We start from the raw sequence: 22,549 nt of genomic DNA on the forward strand, positions 1-22,549 counted from the left end.
ATTCAATTTATACAAGCTATGTGTATATCAACTATTATTCTTCTTCTTGAAAGATCTAAAAATCACTTTGAAATCTCTTCTTCAGGTATTAACTAGGTACTGCCCTTATTTTGGAATGAAAACTGTTGTTCACTGATTTAACTGACGCATCTACCTGTGTTAATTTGCCAACTCAAAAGTGTCACAAGTGATCTGTACCCACTAATTCTAGTTTGATTGTTTTTCCAAATGTGGACTTGGAATTTCATATTACATAATACTAAACTATATGGATTATAGTCAGATATTACATGACTACAGAGGTGATTGCTTTTGTCTTCCAGCTATTGTCTTGTGGCCTGCTAGAAACATTGAAATTCAGTGTTCTAGAGCTCCAAGAACACTTGGATACTTACAATGTCAAAAGAGAGGCAGCAGAACAGGTGAGTTTTTAATATATCAAAACAAAAAATATTAGAACCTATTCATACAGAAAATATTGCCAGTCTTTATCTCTCAACCATGATTTCTTACAAGGAGACTAGGAAAAAAGTTCTGAAATAAATTCCTGTTTCCTACTATGATTCTATTTCTGTTTTCTTCCATGTGTATAATCTGAACCTGAGGTATAATCTGAACCATACACCTTCTTATGTGTAATTCATTTTTGTTGCACTTACTTCTGAAAATGGCTTTGAATAGCTAACATTGCACAAATGCACCAGCATGGGGGAAAGTGCATTCCTCATTTAAAAATAGTCAAATATTTTTAACAGGAATATCAGTAAATCATGGGGAAAAAACATTCTTTACAAACACTCTGGCTTACTTTGTTAGATTAGTAGGGTGGGATTCACCTGCAGATTAAGACACTTACAGGTAACTACCTATATGTAAATTAAGTGCCTTAACACCCATAGTATTCAAGGATCAAGTCAATACAATAAAAGAAATCAAGAAAGCAATGTATTTTATTCTAATAAAGATACTTACTCTTCGGCTGAATAGACTTTAGACTTCTTTCTGCTGACTGGATCTCCACTAACTGTAAGGGGGTCTTAAACAGCTGTGTCATACGTAGACACAGAAATTCAGATCTCGTCTGGCAACTGGATCACACTGAGGCTGACATTTGTCAGTTATTTAGAATAATACAGTTTGGTTTTCAAGGCATATGTTAGTGGTTATATCTTTTTGCAAAGAAGCATGGAGTTAAAAGTGGAAAACTTCTGTAGCGAGGGTCTGTGTATTTGTTTATGTGGACTTTTATGTGAAGTTCAGAAAGGAAGCTACTAAGTCCAGAAAACTGAAACGGGCAAAATCTCTATTTCAAGAGCCAAAAGAAAATATGCTTCTACAATCAGTTTTGCAGGTACAGGGAAAGGATATATGGGGCTGTTGTTGTAGAGAGACAGTGATTCCTAGCAAAATTGAACTTGGCATTTGAAGGCAGTTCTTACTGTTCTCAACAGCCTGTGAGGCCATGACAGGGGCTGTGTAAGCAAATTTGAGTGATGTGAAACAGAACCACAATGCAAGCCATGATGTCTTGGCAGAGCTGTATTTTGTAGCACGAGTGCCTGCGTGTTTCTTGATTATGCTGAGTTTATTAGGAAATGGTGGCCTCTGCCTTGCAAAGGTTGTTGTGAATTCATCTGTTGAATAGAACAGACAAATAGACACACACCTTTTTGTGGAAAGGATCTCAAAAGAAATGCAGTTTCCTCAAAACCAGTGCTAAAGTATGCCACACATCACTGTTAATGTAGAGACACCGTTTCTAGGATCCAAGCCAGCATTTCTGCCAAAGAGTTGCTGTGGTTTTTGCTGTGCTCTGTGGTAATAACAATTTATTTGGTCTAGTATAATGAGCTACATTTAGCCATTTAGGCTTAATCAGAAACAAAGTGCTTGTCTAATGGCCAAGATTGCCTTACTTAATGTAATATTTAATGTCTGACAAGCTCCAATGCATAATGCTGTCATCACGCCTATGAGAAAATGTATTTTATTCCTCATTTTAGAGAGCAACAATGAAGCACAGAGAAGCTAACTGATTTGCCCCAGGGTCATATGGAAAGATTGGAGGCAGGGTAGAGAGGAACTCATGTGTGTATTCAGAATGGTGACTATCCAAACATTGAGGAATTCTCCCTATATAAACTTCTTATTTAGCCTACAGTTTGTCATAGCAATGAGAAACGGTGTTGTTTGCTTGATTTGTCAAAATATGAAGAGTTAAAATTGCATCCCTTTCATATGGTCATGGATTCACTTAATGTATTTTTAACTAATTTTGCACTGTCATGAATCATATTGACATAAATCTGTGCTGGATAGTAGGAGCTTGTTTTTATTTTCTTTTCTTGATAAATGAATATGGGTATCTTGTTTGGCCTGTCATTATATCATACTGAAAGACTTGTTCTTCTGTAGTGCAGCTGTCAAAAGAGTGTCCAGTAACGTGCCTGTGCTCAGCCTGTCTTCAGTCACAGGAGCTGTAAGTGACTGGAGAAGGACAAAAGTTCACAGGATGAAAGGAATTGTTCTGAATTAACTGAAAGCATTTTGCCAGGGTTTTACTTTTATTTAATTTATAAATAGGAAGAAGCAGCACTGGGGAGGAAAAAATGTATAGCTTCAACCAGTCATTTTGGACTCTTGATAGCATGTCACTAAGCTCATTTAGTGCATTATTTACTTTTTTAGCATGTTAGTTTACAAGTAATGGCTAATTATCTCAGATAATTTTTCTAAAACTTTTGAGTTGTTGGTCCTTGATTTTTTGGGGGGTGTGTATGATATAGCATATAGTATACGTAGACTGAGTCTTCCAAAGCTACCTGTCAGATAGGTTTGACTGGTTTTCTTACTCTGCTCTGTTAAAGAGTAGAGGGAGTGATTGAAAGAGTCTTCCTTCAGTCAAATGTGAATTTCTGTTATTGCAGACAATTGTACTATGTATCCTATTCATTCTGAAAGTACTAATGAAAACACATAACGAGCTTATTGCAGATCCTTGCTTTATTTATAGAAACATGTAGAAAAATGATCAAACTAAGCTGATTGGTCTATTGTATAATAAAATATATGTAAGTTAACATATATGCACATTAATGTGGCATCCTCTAGAATTAACCACAGGAAAATTCTCTGTTAACTTCTTTCATGAAAAATTGTTTAAAGCTCACCCTAACAGATGATGTTTGTCACTATCAGTGCTATGTGTTGTACTGGCACTGACATGAATCAAATTTAAAAACTAAGAGGCTTGGGCTGCAGTTGCTTGACACTCCTACTTGTGTACTGAGTTGAGAAAGGTACCTGCAGCATAGGGGTGGCTTGGGATGTCTGCTTTGGTGTTATTCTGACAAACCAACCCGTGCTATATGACCAATACACAGCCTTCCCTACATTATGCTTTCAGGAATGTTCTTCACCCTCTATCTTTGTAGGAGATACATGGCGAAAACATAAAGTGATGTAAAGCAAACATCTAAAGATTATTTTGTTACACTATCTACTGCTTTTCCCAAAGAGGAAATCTATGCTAAACATATATTAGGTAAAGATTTTTAGCAATTTAATTTTGTCACCCTTTTGGAGCTACTATTCTATTTCCCTGCAAAAAAACTGCTTTGATTTCATGTGTATATTAGGAGAAAGATACTGAACCAGGTAAATGTAATAGGAAATACAAGGTTATAGGTATGTTGTAACATTCTAGGCACATTCTTTCTTCAGACTGGTTTCAAGATTTAAAAAGATCTTAAAATGGCAGTATATGAAAATAAATAGTAGCTTCCCAGTTGCTCATGCTGTTTGTTCCAGTGCAAACCTATTGTTCTGTTACCAATGGATGCTGTCAGATAAAAAGAAAAATGAGATTTGCTGTATATATTGGTATCCATGTCACTAATTGAAACTGACACTGTGGTGTTTCGAGAATTCCATTTCTCCTCTTGATAAGCACACAGGCCTAGTTAATTCACTAAGTAACCTTTATTAAATAGAGCAGATGGGAAAGCACATCTTTCTTTTTCTTGCATCAGACAAAGGTTAGAAAAAGGTCACTAAGATTTCCTGTGAGACTCCAGATATCAATACAGTATGCTAAATTATTCTTTCTTGGATGTATGGAGCCTGTTCTTCATTTCAAAAGATAATCTGCGCTTTATCTCAACATGACGCATTCCCGTTTCGGTAATATGCACATTACCTCATGCTTGCAGTTGTTTACACAGTACAGAAAAATGTGCTGGGCACTGTGTCCATGAGATCATCAGTTCTTATTGTCCAATAGGAGCATGTTTGATTCGGCAAATGCTTTATATTAACACTTTTTAATTTGCATGGTCGGTCAAAGCTAAAAGAAGAGGTAGTTCACTGAAATCAATAAACTTGTCTGCTGTAGGAACAGGGGTTAAATACACCCCTCTATTCAGGAAAGAGAGTGGAATCTGCATACTTCATCTTCCTGTCTTGTACAAACTGGAGGTGGTGCTAAACGTCCATTGAAATACTCTTTTTTCTTTCTGTCTATCCAGTAAACCCACACTTGTATCTAGTTATACAGGAGAGCTCTATTTCTTTTTGTTTCTGAAATGGTCCCAAGAAATCTAACAGGCTTACTCTTCCTCTCGATTTTGAATTAGTGCTATATTTTAACGTGCATTTAATCATGTTGCTGTAAACCTTGTGCAGCAAGTAAAGAGAAAATATGATCCTATTTAATGAAAGGGATTTCTTTGCCTCCACCCTCTACATGTCTCACTGAAATAGTACCCAAAGTCAGTCACACGTTAGTATTTATACTAATGTCTGCTGTCCCTGTCTGAGGTAATGAAGGCTACAGGAAATGTACATCGGAAGGGACACAATAAAAACTACAAAGTGACATATGAGAGTGGACATCATTAGTGGAAACAACTTCAGTAAAAAATTCATTTCATATCACAGTTTTCATAAGTAATCTGAGAATTTGCAAACGTGATGAAGTGCCTTACACAGTTTTACCAGTCTTATATTCACTCTGTTTCAGAAGATGTTTAATCATGTTTATATTTATTTTCCAGTGGCTAGAAGACTGCAAAAGAACATTTGGTACTGATGATGGTATTTATGGCGCCAACACAGATGCCCAGGTAGGTGTATGTCATTTGTGAGTCTCTGGATAGGAGATTAAAAACCGTCTTTATATCTGTTGTACAGAAGTTTCAATATTTTCAGAGAGATTTAAAATATTAAAAGCTTTTCATTTCAGTTATCATCCTATCTTTTGGATGCTTGGACTCTTATGAAGTACTGGTCTAATAAAAAAAGCTTGGCAACCCATCTTGGGTTCTAGACTTAATAACACTGGGTAGATAAGCAGGCTAGATAATCATCTGCATACCAGGAAGCCTGCTTTTCTGCAGTTGTTGTTAGAAGAAGAATATCAGTATTCTGCTTATGTGCTCAGGTGAATTATTTAGCCAAAAAAACCAAAACCCTCTTCTGAATTGAATATAATTAGTACTATATAAATACATCTGACCTTTCTGGAGCCACTATCTGGGTGGGAAGGAACAGGGAGTAAAGCAGCAGTATGGCAAAAATCTCACGAAACACTTCTATCAAAAGATCATCTAACAACAATAGGTGAAGTAACCTATTAATATTAGTTCAGTATTTTATATGTATTTGCATGGCAGTCATTCATGTTTAATATTACTAATTGCTATAGTAAGTGATAGCTTTTCCCCACGTAGAGGGGATAGCTGCATAGTATTGGCACTGTAGATAAAAAAGGAAATCTAAAGCCTGTCATTAGTAGGTACAAGGAATCTGCCATCTAGAATCCTGTAGTAAGAACAGTGAAAGATGTAAGAAAGTAGAGTTGCAGGTAGCAGATGAACTTACTTTTTCCCAATTTCATTTTGACAAAAATCCCAAATCCAAGCTGAAAAAGGAGGAATTTTATTCCTTTTATTCAATGGAACTCTAGTCATTGATGCACTCGGTTATGTTTCTGCTGCTGAAAATGCAGTGTTCAGCAATAGAAATATCTACTATTTATTTTTATTATTTTTTATCTAATACTGTGCACAGACTATTTCTTCTTTTACACAGTTTTCATTTGTGTTTATATATGTAAAATGTGTGGTTTTTTAATTCAATCACAAAATGCACCTGAATTTGAGTAATATAATGTGTGTGATAATATACTGTTGATTTACATTGCATCAAAGTTGCACATTAAAAATAAATCCACATGGACAAGCATAGGTAATACAGCAAAATAATTTGCTACTATTTGCAAGGATTTTTGCTTTGTCTGTGAACATAACGTTTAGTGTATTTTACATTTGGTTTACTTTTTTGTATACTGATACATGTTTAGAAATATGCAACAACATTTACTACTACAGTAAATGTTCTATGTATTAATAAAAAAGCAGCACTTATGTATTTCAGTCCGTATTTAGAATGTTGGTTATATACACCAAGAAACCATTCTAATATTTAGCTGTTGCAATATAATCATTCTTACCATGAAGGTAAACGTTACTGTTTCCACTGTATAGCTCGGAAAACTGGGAAATGGAGAAACATCCACATGCAGGCGTTCATTTGGCTTGTATGGAGAGAATCCAGGGCTCCAAGTGAGGCAGTTTTGTCTGTTCTTCCCTGTTTCTGGAGGGTTTGAAGACAGTCCCTGGAAAAGGGTTATGTGACCATTCACATTATTTGTGGGGACCTGTTTTGATCTGATTTTAAATCATAACCTGCAAGGCATGCATTTTCTTGTGTGCTCCTTGCACATAAGGAGGTTCAGTTGCAGGTTCAGCTAAAGTCAGTTGAATGCGTAGTACCCAAAGAAAAGACAGGAGTCCTATTATCCTGCTTCATAAATATACACCATTTACAGAAGTTCCAACTTTATTCACAGAAGCATGTAGAGCCTTGAGAAGTTATCAAGTATGAGATCATTGTCTCAAAAGTCCTTGTAAATATAGTGTTGGGAAAAGTTTATGCTGGCAACCAGTTAATGCTAAAAATAAGGTTGTGTTTCTTGCTCAGGAAAACAGAGCTGCTTCATTCAACAGATATTTTTCATTCACCAACAAATAAGATTTTCGTACTAATTTTTAGCACTGTGGTCAATACAGTTAAGAAACAGCAAGATGAATCCTGTTCTGGCTCATGCATTGCCAGCAGATGTGCAAGTAAATCTAATTACTGGTTTTTGCTATTAGTACATATGTGCAAGCCTGAAATAATGGATCTGGACTCTGGCTAGACTGTTTGTACAGGACTGGCAGGTAGAAAAATCAGATTTTCTCCAGCCAGCAAGTATGTGAAAGACACTGAAGCAGTACAAAGACATTTCTAAAGCAAAACCTCTCTTAGATTTTAGAATAGCTATCAAGGTGTGATTTCAGGGAGAGGAATTATTTATGGCTGACAGTAATAGTGACACTTGGCTTGAAGGACCCTGAAATTTACTGGCTAAAAATATTAAATAATCAACCCTGCCATTCCTCAAAGTCAGATTCTCTTGCTTCATTAAGCAGGGAATTCTTATCCTCTTTTGGCAGTTCAAGATCTTATTTCTTCACAGTGTTCTCTCCATCAGAGGTTTTTGCCTATATAGTAACTGTGCTATGTATATGATGCCATAGAGTACAGAACAAAAACATGCAATGTTTATAGTCTGTTAAGCACACATATAATTGCTTACACACATTGTGTGTAACTATGTGCTTAGTAAAGCTCAAATGCTTCTGTCTGTTGGAATCAGACATCAGTTGCGTCTCTGTATGCTTACTGTGACCATTTTACTTGCTGAAATGTCATCAATACACTTAGTGCTTTACGAAGCACAGAAGTTCCTGCCCCTAGTCTGACAAGTGTATTTTCTGATGATTTCCCTCCCAAACCCCTCCTTCCCAACCATTTTTCTGAAATAGCTCATAAAAACCGAGTGCAGTGACATTACAGAAATCTCACAATGAGGTGTTGAGAATTGGGTTTGGCAAAACCAGTAATTTTCTAAACTGATTCAGAATCCAAATTAACATTATATCTCAAATTTTTAAAGGTATTATTTTTGCTAAACTGTAGTATTACAGAAGAAGTAAGAAGCAATGTACAGATGTTCAGACCTAAGTGCCCTTGAATTTTACTTCCTTAAATCTGCATACCTCTAAGACTACACAACGTATAAAGACTAGACAGGGTTGTAAGTGAAGTATGTTGCTCATGTTGTGGGATGACAAAGCCAGTGCTGCCTATATTTAGCTATAGTAGCAAGTAATTTCAGTTCAAATTCAGTCTGTTAAGTTTTTCCATTCAGGGTATATTTGGAGCATGTTACTTGTATTTCTTCCTCCATTTTACCTGGGACATCTTTTACCCTAATTAAAATTATTTCCTACACTAATTCTTGATCTTCTTTTCTTTCTTTGTATTTTTGTGACCTGCTCATCTTCTTGCTTAGCAAATGGAAATTCTAGCAGTAAGTGATGGTTCTTGATTTATCACATACTTAACCATGCCAGTCACCAAACTGGTCTCCATCTGTCTCGTTCATTTGTGACATAGTGGTGTCTTGTCCTAGACTATTACAAAAATGCTGTGTGCTTCAATTTTGCATCGTCTAACCCATTGAACTGTTGGTCCTTCATAGATAACAGGATCCTATAGTTAGTAAAATGTTATCGAAGATTATTCCATTAGCACTAGCTTTTATGTCTGTATGTAAAGCAGTATTAATACTGTCTGCACTTACTGGTGTTCTAGACACATAAAAATGGAAGCAAGATAATGCATAAGTTAATGCTGCTGCTTCATTTCCTTAAGAATATATCACATTTTTTTCTAAAATAGAATGAGAGCTACCTTTATACAGGAAGCATTACTCTTGCTTCCAAAAATAAAGTTACTCTGCTCTTGCTCCATGAGGCAGTTGTAAGCTAAAGGCTAGGTTATATACTGTGCTTACATATTTATATTAATGATTATGAAAGATTTCATACATACAGACCACAACTGCTTCTTCTGGATATTAGATTTTGAATTTAAAACAGTAAAATATCAACAATACAAGTAAGTGATCTATGAAACTCTTTATCTTGGGAACATGACTTTTCAAAATGCCTTTTCAATCCCTTGACATCCCACTCCATGCCCCTTCTTGGAAATGTAACTTCTTCTTAAAACATAGACTTTAAACCTGTATGAGAGAGGCTACCTGTAAATCTGGAATGAATGAATGAAGCTCTCCTCTGCTTTTCATTAGCTCCCTGCTACATTAGCTTCTAAATCTTTTTGGCGTTTTCTTCAGTAACCAAATAACTACTTTTAATCTTGCAAATTCTGTACTGAAGAAGTTGTCAATTATTGTCTCTTGTATTGGATAGTAGATGTTTTGCACTTCCTGAATATAATAATGTTGTTTACATTTGTAGGAGCTGGAGTTGTGTCGGAGGCTATACAAGTTGCATTTCCAGTTGCTGCTTCTGTTCCAAGCCTATTGCAAACTCATCAGCCAAGTAAAAACAATAAAAAAAGAAGCAGAGGTAATTAAAACCATGCCATTTAGCTAGTAATTGTTGACATTTTAAAGCAAATCCATTTAAAATACATTTTTACAGTATTTTAATCAGTGGGACATCTTTTTAGAAGCAGAAGGAGGGTATGAGCTGGTTTTTGTATAGCCAATTAATAAAAGGTTTAAGTAGAACTGACAAGAATTTTCTGAGATGTTGAACTGTCTGTTGATTTTTGTACAGCTTGAAAGCTCTTAAACAGGCAGGAAATGCAGGGAGTCCAGTGATGAGGATTTAAAGTATTTCAGTAGCACTCCTGGTGTATTCTAATCAAGCTACAATCAGGGCACATCAACTCCAATCAACAGCGTTCTGTGATGAAGCCCCCTTCCGTCATGCCAATGTTTCCTATTGCAAACACCATCATTTGCTACCAGCTGATTTATAGAGAACTCTGTCATTTCAGCCACCAACCACTTTGCAATCTTAGCCCCCATCCTACATAATGTGTTCTAGACATCTTACGTCTGATTTGTTGTACTAACTGTAGAAGTAAAATGTGTTCTTCAGATGTGCACATGTACATATATGACATTAATTAACCTGAAAGGCATTATGCTATTAATAATGGCTTCTGAAGGTTCTCCCCTGAGTCTGTAATGCAATAAATAGAGGTAGCAAGAAATATAAACAAACAGGCCTGGTCTTGCTGTGTTATGGGGGAAAATGAAAAGTTGGGTGCAAATCACTGGGTTTTAAGTAGCTTAAGGAAATAACGATGCATGTTTCCTCACTTGGACTTAAAGGGTTTTGTAGAGGCTGCAAATGAGCAAGTTAATTTCTGTATGGGGAATGTTGCGGAAGGTCAGCATCACAGCTGTCCTGCCTCTTGCCTAAGTTAGTCAGATGTAAAATCATATTCTGATTGCTGGCCTTGTCTTATACATTGGAGCTAAAGCTGAAGACAGTGTATACATAGGCTGCACTACAGTTATTCTGTTGGGTTACCAGTCTTCCAGCTTTCTTAGTCATATTTAAGTTGTTCTGTAATAACACAATTGCTGCTGTACTTTTCCAAAGTGTTTAATTCTTCTTGTCAGTTTCATTGTTATTAAGTGATGTGGGGAGAAAAGAAATGTATTTTTGGACACAATTTTTAAAAGACCTAACTAACATGGAAACTTCATCAGGAGAAAGCCGGAATGCCTGACCATGCATGCCTCAGCCATTTAATTAACTGTATGCTTAGGCAGCAGATATTTGGATGTACTTATTTTGCCTCTCAGTTGTGGTTGCAAAGAGAAGGAAAATGTTAAGTCTGAACTGCTGAAAGTCAATTTGGCTGAAAATAATTTTAACTAGAAACGGTGACTCTTGTATCTGTTTTAGGTCATAAACATGTCTGATGAACTTGCTCTTTTGGAGAGCTGTCTGAAGGAGGCTGAGGCTGCATCTGACAGTGGTATTGAAGAAATTGAAATTGCAGAGGCTTCCCAAGCTAGCACAGAAACTGCTATTCACTCTCTCATTGAAACCCTGAGAAACAGGGAGTTTGTGTCAGCTGTAGCACAGGTCAAGGTTTTCAGGTAAGTGTTTAAGGATTGCTGTCAGACCCGAGTTTGCTAATGGGCCTTTTTAATTTAAAGGTAGGGATAGGCACTATTCCAGGGTTATTTTCAGCTCTTGCTAGATGTTCTTATCGAAAAGGACAAGCACTGTTGCTTCATTACAGCTTGTTCATACACACTTTGCAATTTAAAAAAGAAAGGCAATTCTAGTAGTACTTGTTCTTTTGAATTTCTGAGAAAATTGTCTGTTAACTATCAGGACTCTGAAGAGGAAATAGTGACCTTGCTCTTTCCTGTGTCTTCTGCTCAAATGTCTGTTTAAAGAACTTGTAAACATTTTCATTATTTTTCATGTCTAAATCCAAATTGTGTGCTTACAGAGCTATCTGGCCTCATGACATCTTTGGCAGTTCTGAAGATGACCCAGTTCAAACACTGCTGCACATATACTTCCGTCATCAGACACTTGGTCAGACTGGTAGCTTCGCAGTAGTAGGCTCCAACCAGGACATGTCTGAGGCCAGCTCAAAGCTGATGGAACTGAATCTGGAAATTCGAGAGTCTCTACGCATGGTGCAATCCTATCAGCTTCTAGGGAAGATCAAACCAGGAATCAATCTTGTGAGCACTGGATTCTGAACAGCTGTCATTTAGAAAGATAACAATGAAGATGCTTCAGACTATTATTGAGCACCTTTCATGGAAAAAAAAATTAAAAAAAAAAAAAAAAGAAAAAAAGAAACCAACACAGTTTCATCACAGCAAGAAATTGTTTCATCAGAAGTGAAAACCTGAGAACTGAAGTGAACATCTTACTTGACTGCTCTTTCTACACAGTACCTGTGTGGCAGTAGTATTTTTTTATTAAATTTATGTATAAAAACTACATGAAAGGAAAAGGGCTTAAATATAATGCATACATATGCATTATTTTCTGTTGTAACTCCTGTATAGTTCTGTTGTAACAGAACTATAAATGGTGTTTGCAGTAACAGCCTCTATAGGTTGAATCAATATTGCAGGTGGGATGAGGCTAAAATCAAAGCTGGGTTATTTTGGCTGAAGACCTGCAAGGCTTCCTGGCTTTCCAGCAGCAGTAAATGTAATCAACTAATACGTAATGAGACACTTTGCAAGGTCATGAAGAATGTGCGGTCAAACATGAGTAGAATGACTTAAACGACTGCAAAAACCATTGACTTCTCAATGTTTTATTTGCTTTTGTTGTCTGTAACAAGGAAATGATGTGTGTGAGTTAGAATGTATGGCTATGTGACAGTTGTTTTTTGAAGGTATGGATGATTGTTAAATAAGGTCTCAGAGCATGCTTAAAAGAGCTGCAAGATTATTTTTGAAGAAATTTTATTTTATTAGATCTAATCCTCATAGCGTGTAAATGTTAGGACATTTAATAATATTTTAAACTGGGATTTCCCAGTGTTTCTAAAAGAAATAATATATCTGTTAACTTTATTGGAATGCTGCTCAGTTCTCTGATCAGTGCTTATGTTACAAATATTGATAACAACTAACCAAAAAGTAGCTGCCTGCAGAGACTTTAAAATGTATATTAAAGATATATGCTGCCCATCAGCAATTCTCATTAGAAGTTAACTTATTTTATTCTGTATATATTCTAGAAACTGTATAGTGCAAAACCAGTATTTTTCTTGTAAATTTGTGCAATGCACTGTTAAGACAGTACGTGTATAAAGCTATGAGGGGAAGGGGGGGTTCTCCCTGTGGGTAGTCACATACATTACTTGCAGTCTGCATAGTCTGCAGGGTTCAAAGAGTTTGAATGCACATATATGCAGCTTCATGACTCAACTTAAGCCTAAGAAATTGGGACTATATAGAAAAAAACAGACTGACTACCAAAACATGCAAACAGGCAATATACTCATAGTTCAGTGTCAACGTCTGTAGCATAAAACAAACTGGATTCTGTCGAAACCAATAGCATTTTGTAGAAAAAAAGGGAAAAAAGAAAAAAAAAAAAAAAGGAAGAAAACCCAGAAAAGAATGTAGCCCCACAATTCCTGTGATTTGAGAGGAACATCCAGTATTTTTATATACATCTCTTACCCACTGTGATTTTTTTTAATGGGCTCTAATTCCAGAGTTTAGAATGTAGAACTGAAATTCTTAGCTCTGCCTTTTATGGGGAATTGGACCCCACTAGAAATGTAATTTTGCTGAAATGCATTAACTGAAGGCACTGTGCACGCTGTTGGACTGCTGACAGTAGTTATGTTATCCTAACAAGCTCTGTAACTGGTCAAGGCACATCCATAATCACTGTATTTTTTTCCCCTGTCCCTGATAAAATTGAATTATTTTGATGGTTTTGTGGTACTGTAGATGGTGTTCTTAATTATTTAATAAGTATTTACAGGGGATAAGTAGTTTTATTTAGGGGGCGCATTACACTTTTATTTACATCATCTTTTACTAGCTTTTTTTGTAAAAATAAAAAGACATTGTATCTGTTATTTTGTGTATTTTTACAAGCTAGAGTTTAAATACTTTAGCTAAACAGACTACACACTGACAATAGAGGCTGGGGTGCCCTAAAAATCATGGAGGTTCCTTTTATGCCCTGTCAATGCCAACAGCATTTTTCTAGGCATCTTCTGAAGCCGCTACAGGATTTCTCATGCAACTCAAACTTGAATTTTTGTGTGCATAATTCCTTATGTTATACATCTTCCTCCACTGACAATGGCTAGTGGAACCTGCCCTGCGCAGCAGAATCATGCTACCTGGCTGTCTCTCATGCTGCTTTAACTCTGTGAAGCTTTTCCAAAATCACTCATTCCCAACTACTTCATAACTGTCATCCTACATTAGCTGGTGCCAGCTCTGTGCCAAATCTGAAGCAATGGTTAAGATGGTAAAGCTTGCCTAGAAACAAGCAAAACATCAGACATCTGTAAAAGCAGAGCAAATACAGCACTGACTGAGCTAACGCATGCAAAAGAATCTCTTCATGAAAAAGCTGTAAAGGGCAAGTTAAAGATATCTTTGAAGAACTGGCAGCATGAGAGCTGTTCCTTTGTGTTTTGCATAATCACATAGGTCATGAGTAGCTTTCCTTGTTTCTGCTGAGTCTAGGAAGCAGTGCCCATGATACACAGTACACTGTCAAGGATGTGACGGAGCAGTCAGGTGAAAAAGGATACAGAACTGTACTTTGGCATCAAGCAGCAAAAGCTCTGAATATATATTTAAGACGAATGGGATGTAGAGCTACATCTACTACAGAAATTCCAGGATGAGGAAATCTTGTTTAATATTGCTGTGCACTGCACTCAACTCCTCTGAGCCTCAAAACCTTGCTACCTGCTGCTTGGAACTTTCATCAACTGCTTGCTTAGACTAGTTGCAGTTGAAACACACCACTCACCTTGGATAAGCCAGGCCTGTTCCGCTTCTTATCGAATAGAAGCAACTGCTGCTTTCACTGTAGTTAGCAGGGATGACAACTCTTAAGTTGTACTAAGTTTCACTTGGACTATTACTAACTGTGTAAGAGTCACCATATTCACAGCAAGTAATCCTCAAAGCAGTGCTTGCAAGGACATACGTTTAACTAGGAAGCACTTGACCGCTCATCTTGCTATGGATTGCCATATGACTTCACACTGACATGGTACAGATTTCAAGTTTTCAAACTCATTACCAAGGCGCACAGATGCATCACAGCTGGTCCCCCACCCTGCATCCATCAGGAACAGACTACAGCTGTTTGTTAGAATGGCAAAGGCAAATGAGAAAACATACTGAAGAACATCCTTAGAAGGAACTACATTCAGAAATAAAAGACATCCCAGATCACAGCTGCAACCACAAATTGAGGTGCACTGTGGGTAGATAACTACAGAGGGGGATTCAGCTGTGTATCTCCTCAAGCTGGAGACTTGTCACTGCTCATTACTGTAATTACAGGCAAGTTCAAGGTACATAAGCCTGCAGCAGAAACTGCCCAGCTGCAGTTGTACTTTGCAAGCTGAACAGGAAAAGGATGGAGCTGTGGAAGTCTGAGTGAGCTGCTGAAGCAAGGAGTATTCCCTTTTACTGTGATACAGGGGAAACTTTCAGGTAGAAGCATGAAATAGACTAGTACCCTATTCAGGAGTGTGACAGGTCTCCTTGTTCCTGGACCATCTCATGCTGCTGTGATAGCGAACAGAGCAGGAATAAGTAACATCACTTGTAATAAATTGGTGCCAAGGCACTAAGCCCTAGTTACTGCAGCATATTCAAGGGGCATGTTAAACTACACCAGGAATCTACAAGAAGATGAGTTAAGCCTACAGAATTAACACTCACTGCACCTCTAAATGGGCATCTGTTAGTACAAGGACAATGTTGGCCTACTTTGCCATACACACTAGCTTCCATTTAGAGATGTACAACCACCTGGCACAGGACTCAGACTGGTTCCCTTTCAGTCTTTAATAAGAATCGTCTTAAGTAGGCTACATACAGGTGTTGATAAGTTTGTTACAGCCAAGATAAATCAGTCCTTCCAAATAGAAGCTACCTCAAGAGCTCTGCAGAAGGCTTTGTGCATTATTATGCTCAATTTTGAAATTAACAGCTTTATTAGCATCCTAAAAAAAAAAAAAACAAAAAAACAACACACAAAAAACCACAACCCTCCCCCCCCCCCCAAAAAAAAAAACCAACCAAAAACCACAACAGGTTTTCCTCTAAGTTTATCCAACTCCTTTGCTACAAGGTAGACTGGGGGGGGTGGGTTTTACTAGGCTGTGAATCTGCTCAGATGGTGATGACATAGTCCCAGAGCCAGCTTGTAACACCTTGCAGAAGCATGGTGTCCCTAGAGATCATTACCACTGGCAGTACCAACAGGCCTGAGAGAACACCATCTGGGAGTAGCCCTGCTGATGCTGCCACTACTACACAGCCCCAGAAGTACGACTCCTAGTTGCAAACCCAAACCCAGACGGGTGTTACTGGGGAGCTCCCAGAGACATCTAAACCATGACTAGATTGAACTCAAGTGTAAGCCACTAAGTGCACAGCTCCTGTGCATCACTGCAGGTACAGGAAGAAGCCAGGCTGATGTAGCACCATACTTCAAGCCTTTGAAGCATCACTCCTCTTGATAAGTTTGTGGAGGTAAAGACAGGCAACTCATTCACCAAGAGACCGTAATAGGAGCGACTCTCTTCCCCAGCAGTTTGTGAGAACTGCCCCTGAATGATGCAGTAACAACCACCTTTCTTTGGCTTTAGTCTACAGAAAGGAACACCAGCTTAGCTAAACACAGCTGCAGAAATGATGTAGCCTTTACACTTCATTTCTGAATCATTTGCTAGTGATAAAGAACAGGTGCAGAGACTTTCCACCACAGGGAATACAAACATGCACAGTAAGTGAATGCTATTAGGTGTTTTGCTTATGAATGATGATCTACTACCTAACTTTGAGTGTTTGATTAGTTCAAGGGGAAGAGCAGTAACAAACATCCTTTCCCACCTCAGATTCTACAAGGTCTCAAGTCAGCTGCTGCCAGAGACCACTGCTGATTTACAAAACATTATTTGTAGGCTCTTCCCGTGTGCAAATTACAGAAGTTGCAATAGGCAGTCTCTGAGCTGGGCACAAACCCACCTGATCATCTCACCATGCTTTGCAGTATCTTTATTTTCATGCTTTCCCCACCTACACCTCACCAAGTGCCTTCAACAATACCACCACCAAAACCAAAACCCAATCTGCTCTACTTGCAGTTCCCTATAGGAGCCCTCAACAAAACCATCCATTCAGATGATGTATTTGAAGCTGAACGTGCTATCGCAGGACAGGCGCTTCCCCTTGCACCTCCCGCAGAGGTCCTGGCGGTGCGGCCGCTTGGGGTCCACATGGCGCATCTTCACCGGGCAGGTGCACCGCGTCTGCTTGCAGCTCTGCGGGGAGGAGGCGGCGGTCGGCGGCCGGGCGAGGGGCGGCCCAGGGCAGGGCGGGGCTGGGCTGGGGGTCCCTTACCTGGCAGGTGATGTCCTCCACATGGTACGGGTTGTAGGACTTCTGGCAGGTCCGGCAAAACTGCCGGAAATAGACCTGGGGGAGAGGCTGGGGTCAGCGGGGGGGATCCCGGCTGGCGACGGGGTGACCCCTGCCTGCCGTGCCCTACCTTGTTGGTGCCCTGGACGCACCAGACGTAGGCGCTCTCCCAGCGGATGTTGCAGTCCTTGCAGTGGTAGTAGCCGTATTTCTGCTCCAGAAACTGCCGGGGACAGCCGTTACTCGACGGGGCAGGCACCTCCCGGCCCGGCCCCACTCCGCTCCCCCTCGCCCGCCCCTCACCTGGAAGCGCAGCCGGGTCTTGCCCGCCGCCGGCTCCCGCTTCTGGGGGGCGGCCGCCGCCTCTTCCCGCGCCGCCACCTTTTTCTCCACCTGGCTGCCCTCCGGCTCTGCCGCCGGCAGCTCCGGGGTCGCAGCCGGACGCTGTTCCAAGGGCTCGGTGTCACCCTCGGAGGGGTTCTCCCAGCTCTCCCGCACGGCGGCCGCCTCCGCCTCTCGTTGTTTCCGCAACGCGGCCTCCTCCTCCTCGACGGCCACCTCCACCTTCTCCTGCTGCTGCGGCCGCCGCTCCGGCTCCTCCAAGAAGGCGGTGAGTCTGCGAGACGCCATGGGCGAGTAGACGGCCATGGTGCGAGGGAAGCGGACGGCGCGGGTGCTGGTGGTGGCGGGGCTGCCCTGCTCCTGCTCCCGCTCCGCCGGGAGGTGCCGTGACCCGCCGGGGGTGTCGGGACGGCGGCGCAGCAGCGTGCGGGGCCCGAGGGAGCACTGCACCGAGGCGTCCTGCCGCGGGTTTACCTGGACGCCCACCTCCTTGGTGTTGGCCTTGCGGAGCCGCGGCGTCAGGTTGGGATTGACCTGGGAGAGGATGGCCTTCAGCTGCGCCCGCTGGTAGTTATCGAAGTACTCGGCGGCCGCTGCCGCCTCCCCATAGCCCGAGAAGTAGCTGCTGCCCCGCGGCCTCCAGCCGCCCGCCGCTCCGCCCTTGCTCTTGGGCGGCGGGTAGCGGTAGGAGTAGGGGTGGTAGGCAGCGTACAGGTAGCTCTCCATCGCCTCCTCCGCCATCCCACTGCACCCGAGGTAATCCCCCTGGGGGACGGTCTTAAATACCCCGGGCGGGGCGTGACCGGTGCTGGGCTTCCCCCGCCCCCGACGGGCGCCGGCCTTGCCTGCCCCTTCTCATCCCCGCCAGGTGTGGGCCTGGGGCCCGCTGACCCAGCACAGCTTCCCGGGAGAACCAGGCAGCGCGGCCCTTAATTGTCCCCGCGGGATTAATCAGCGGGGAACACGGGTTTGGTTCAGCTTCGCCATGTATTTGCTGTGGAACAACGAGCACAATGGTTTTACAGCGGGTGAGAGGCACGGCGATACACGCACGCAGGGTGATTTTGTCTGTTCATCTACACTGGTGCCGTGTTGGCTTCACTTCTGCCAAACACCCGTCTCCTTTCTCATACCCATTCGTGCTGCACTCCGGTGGGCAAGAACCTCCTCGTGCTAAGACTGATTCGCATCATCACAGTGATACTTTTTCCTTTGCTTTTTAATTTTATCCATAGCTATATTTGAGGAAACATGACTGCCATGGTAATAAACACGTAACACCTTGTACAATGGGAGCGGCTGGAGAAACGATGGAGGCCGGGCAGCTCGGCTTGCACAGCGGTGAGCACAGCCCCAGCCTGGCTGCAAACACAACACACATCACATGTCCCCCCCCCCCCCCAGGTGTCACCTCCTTCTCTTGCCTAAAGCGCTGTCTGCGTTGGCTCCATTTGAATGGAGTTGTGCTCCTCCGTGGCCACTGTGCCATATGAAGTATCAGGAACCTCCTCTTCCTTCAGTTTCTTGTAGGATATATCTGTGTCTTCCTCCTCACCCAGCATATCTTGCTTGTAGCTGTCTCTCCCATACATCTTGTATACCAGCACAAAGAGTCCCGCTTCTGCCGACTGAAAAAGCGCATAAAGCAAGGGAAACATGTACATGCTCCCGATGAGCTCTGGGGGGAAGGTGAGTTTGAGGATGGCGGTGCAGAGCTGGACGTTTTGGCACCCTGTTTCCAATGACACTGTTCTCCTGCAGTGTGGGGGCATTTTAAAGACCGTGGCTAAGCCGTATCCCAAGGCGTACCCTGCTAGGGGCATCAGCACAGCAATGGCGTAGACAGACGCAGGAATATGTGCCATCAGATCTGGGCCCAGCATTGTCCCAGTCAGGATGAACAGGATCACCAGAGTCACCAAGAGGGACCACAGGGAAATCTGGCAACAGATACATTGATAAACAACATGGAGGTTATTGGTTTAAAAGGATAAGCAGAGCAGGTACAAGCTTGATAGAGAGTCTAAACTGCAAAACATGGTTGCATTGCATTTCCAGCTTTGCTTCTGCCTTGGGACTTTAGTGGTGGTTGATCATATCTCAGGGAAGGAAGGGGCTGAGCTTTCCCTCCATCATCCTGCTTTGGAGTGACTTGCCAGGGCTTGTGCTTTGCTTCTCCTTTTGTGATTAAGCTAAAATTGCTTGTGTATTTGAGGAAGTGTCGCCGTGCCTGTGGGTTAGTTTTGCTAGCTCTGGGTGCAGAAGGAGCTGGGAGAGAGTAGGATGCAGCGAATGCCTCTGCTCCAGGTCTGGGCTGCCTCCCGGGCACCAGGGGATGGATAACCTCCCCCTTCCCACCCCTTGTCTCTGTCCTGCCGTTTTATTTCAAGACTGTAAATCCTTATATCCCACCTAAGTAGTGGAATATGCCTGTGCGAAGCTGCTACCGGTTCGGAGGGACAAGAAAGGTCACTGCCATAGGACACCACCACCCCCCCCTCCAAGCGCCCCGTGCCTACCTTAACCAGGAGGTCGGCGGCCCGGGGGTACCGGTACCGGATGAGCACCCCCAGGCCGATGGGCAGGAGGGTGCTGCCTAGCGTGAGGCTCACCGCGCCCAGGGGCAGCAGCTGCACCACGGTCGTATTGATCCAGGGGCGGCTGTAGATCCAGAGGCAGAGGGGCATCAGGAAGAGAGCCAGGAGCGTGGAGGAGGCCGTCATGATAATGCTGCGCCGGGGGACCAAAGAGATACGGTATTGTTGGCCGCCCGGCCGGGAGGCAGCCCCCGCGGGAAGGGGGCTCTGCAGCCGGCGGGGTCGCTTTTCACGGTAAGAGACCCCGTTCCCTGCCCCGGCCAGGATCGGGCAGGCAGGCTTCTTAGGGAAGGGGGTAAGAAGCGTGTCGGGGTCCGTAAGGTGCGTCCTCCCCGGGAGAAGCAGGAGAGCAAGGTTGCGGATTTCCAGCCGCGCCGTGCCCGTCCGTCCCGGCGCCACCGCCGGCAGGTGCCCCGCAAACCCTGCCCGCTCCCCGGGGTGGCCGCAGCCCTCCGTCCGGCTACAAGCGAGGAAGCGCGGGGCGCCTACCTGAGGTTCATGTCCCCGTCGACGAGCACCGACATGAGGTTGGAGAGGTTGCCCCCGGGGCAGCAGCCGCACAGCAGCACAGCTACGGCCGCTACTTCATCCAGGGCAAAGATGAGGGCGAGGAGAAAGGCCAGCAGCGGCATGGCCACGAACTGCCCCAGCAGCGCCAGCAGCAGCCCCACGGGCCGCCGCAGCTGCTGCCCCAGCTGCCCCAGCTCCACGGCGCAGCCCAGCCCCAGCATGGTCACGCAGAGCGCCAGCCCCACCAGCACGCTCAAGCCCTGGCTGAGGGAGCGGTCCGCGAAAACCTCGCCGCCCCCCGCCAGCGACCCGCCGTCGAGGCCGCCGTCCCCCGCCGCCGTCGGGGGCTGCGCGGAGCCTGCCATGGGCTGCGCGACCCGCAGGAGCCGCCGGCTCCGTTGGGCCGGGCTCCGAGGAGGGAGCGGGCGGCGGCGGGGCCGTCAGAGCGGGGACCGCATCCCGACCGGGCGCTCCCGAGCGCTGCCGTCGCCGCGCGCCGGCTGTCTGCTCCGGGCACCGCCCGCGCGCACCCGGGACCGCGCGGGGCCACCCGGCGGTGGGCGGAGACTCGGTACCGCCCCGACGGCGAGCAGCGCCCCCGGCAGCGCCCCCGGACCGGACCCACAGGCGCAGCGGCGGGGCACAGCTGGACCTTGCTCCACGGTGCCACCCTCGGGGCGGTGTCTGGAGCCGGCCCCGCCGCCTCCCCCCCCCCCCCCCCGGGGGTCGCGGCTTCTCTTCGTACTGCGGTACCGAGGGTTCGCTTCAGCGTCAAATGGCAGTCGGTGTCGCAGTGTCACCAGAGGTAGGTGGGCAGCACCGGGCACCCTCAGCAGAGCTCGTTCACCTTCCAGGCAACAAATAAAACCAAATAGGATGCAGATTGCTGTAGTTCGTTCCTATTTGGGGGCTCTGTGTGCTGCTAGAGGAGGGGAGTGCAGGGTCTGGTCAACTTGCTGGGCCAAGAGCATCCTCTGAGCTTAATTTTCAGGTCTGTGTATGCAGAGAAGTGCTTGCAGTGTATTTATTGTGCTTCTTAAAGTCTTACTGCTGCTGTAACTTATACCATCCTTCATGTAGCCGATAGCTGGCTTCACAATGTGCCGGTCATTTGCTTATCATAACCTCCCTGGTTTGTAAGTGATGCCGGTGCGGTTTGCCTGTCTCATGGGCAAGCCGGGATCACCTTGGTCAAGACCAGGCTGGGTCAGTTGGGCAGAGCAGGAGACAGCTGCTTATTGAGCAGGTGTGAAGGGCACAGGCCAGGCCTCCTGCTTTGGGTGCCACACCCCAGACTCCCTGCTGGAGTAGGGCTGGTTGTGGGAAGATGCTTTTGTGTCACAACGTATAACATACATCATATAGGCAGCTATAGGAGTTTAGTGAAGCTAGATGCCAACGGAGCAGATGCATCCTCGTCCAGAGCCCACCCAGTCATGGTAAACCTGAGTTTCAAGGGACACTGAACTGCAGTAGGAATATATTGTGAATGCATCGTAACACATCAAGACCTCTTGAGGTTTTCCTTAAAATGTATCAGCTGAAATTCAAACCCGGCTCTTGGTTTAAACAAGAGAAGTACTGCTGACTTCAGGGAGAGCCAAATCTGAACCCTGGACGGACAAGCGCTGTCACCCTCGTGGCACCCAGCATATTTCCACATCCAGCACGTACAGTGAAATAACTTACCTGCTGCTGAACATGGTTCTTGTCTCTTTAACTCACTGCAGGCTTCCCCAGTATGTCATCATAAAGTACAGGCTGGAGCCTGGAGTGATGCTCAATGGTTTTGCTGTGAGGCAGCTGGCTCACACATAGTGCACTCCATGATGTTTCTAAATCGATGGCCAGTTCCTTTTGTGGAGGGCAGGAGAAAGCATACTGCCTGCCCTGCTGTTACTGGAAGCAGCAGATTGAGTATAAAAAGACAAATAAGCCCAATTGTGTATGATATTATTCCTCATTAGTCCCTCTGTTGAAA

General features: G+C 43.5%; 3 protein-coding genes across 8 annotated transcripts in view; 1 reads left to right on the forward strand and 2 right to left on the reverse strand.

The window, feature by feature from the left end:
* FRYL (FRY like transcription coactivator) overlaps nt 1-11,808 on the forward strand; it is a 164,032-nt gene extending 152,224 nt beyond the window's left edge. For 5 of the 6 annotated variants that reach the window (XM_061352826.1, XM_061352801.1, XM_061352811.1 and 2 more), the window contains 6 exons: nt 324-422; nt 5,055-5,123; nt 8,462-8,479; nt 9,432-9,542; nt 10,902-11,098; nt 11,461-11,808. In XM_061352826.1, coding sequence (XP_061208810.1) covers nt 324-422; nt 5,055-5,123; nt 8,462-8,479; nt 9,432-9,542; nt 10,902-11,098; nt 11,461-11,719 — 753 coding nt within the window. In that variant the 3' untranslated portion in view covers nt 11,720-11,808. The remainder of the gene's footprint in view (nt 1-323; nt 423-5,054; nt 5,124-8,461; nt 8,480-9,431; nt 9,543-10,901; nt 11,099-11,460) is intronic. The other variant, XM_061352822.1, reaches the window with a different exon arrangement.
* A 5,017-nt stretch (nt 11,809-16,825) lies between these two features.
* On the reverse strand, nt 16,826-18,242 carry ZAR1 (zygote arrest 1). The gene is given in 5 exon segments (XM_061352397.1): nt 16,826-17,029; nt 17,031-17,068; nt 17,071-17,176; nt 17,250-17,342; nt 17,423-18,242. Coding segments are annotated over 5 exon segments (1,140 nt in total). The 5' UTR covers nt 18,203-18,242; the 3' UTR covers nt 16,826-16,906.
* Nucleotides 18,243-18,662: 420 nt separating this feature from the next.
* Nucleotides 18,663-21,061, reverse strand: SLC10A4 (solute carrier family 10 member 4). Its single transcript, XM_061352408.1, has 3 exons — nt 20,548-21,061; nt 19,981-20,191; nt 18,663-19,401 (listed from the first exon to the last, which is right to left on the reverse strand). The coding sequence occupies exons 1-3, from the start codon at nt 20,931-20,933 to the stop codon at nt 18,886-18,888; spliced, it is 1,113 nt and encodes a 370-aa protein (XP_061208392.1). The 5' UTR covers nt 20,934-21,061; the 3' UTR covers nt 18,663-18,885.
* Nucleotides 21,062-22,549: the final 1,488 nt, after the last annotated feature.

This window comes from Neopsephotus bourkii, unplaced genomic scaffold (genome assembly GCF_033783945.1).
Source record: "Neopsephotus bourkii isolate Nb327-2 ecotype Australia unplaced genomic scaffold, CSIRO-AGI_Nbou_v1 NB_54, whole genome shotgun sequence".
NCBI classification, from domain to species: domain Eukaryota; kingdom Metazoa; phylum Chordata; class Aves; order Psittaciformes; family Psittacidae; genus Neopsephotus; species Neopsephotus bourkii.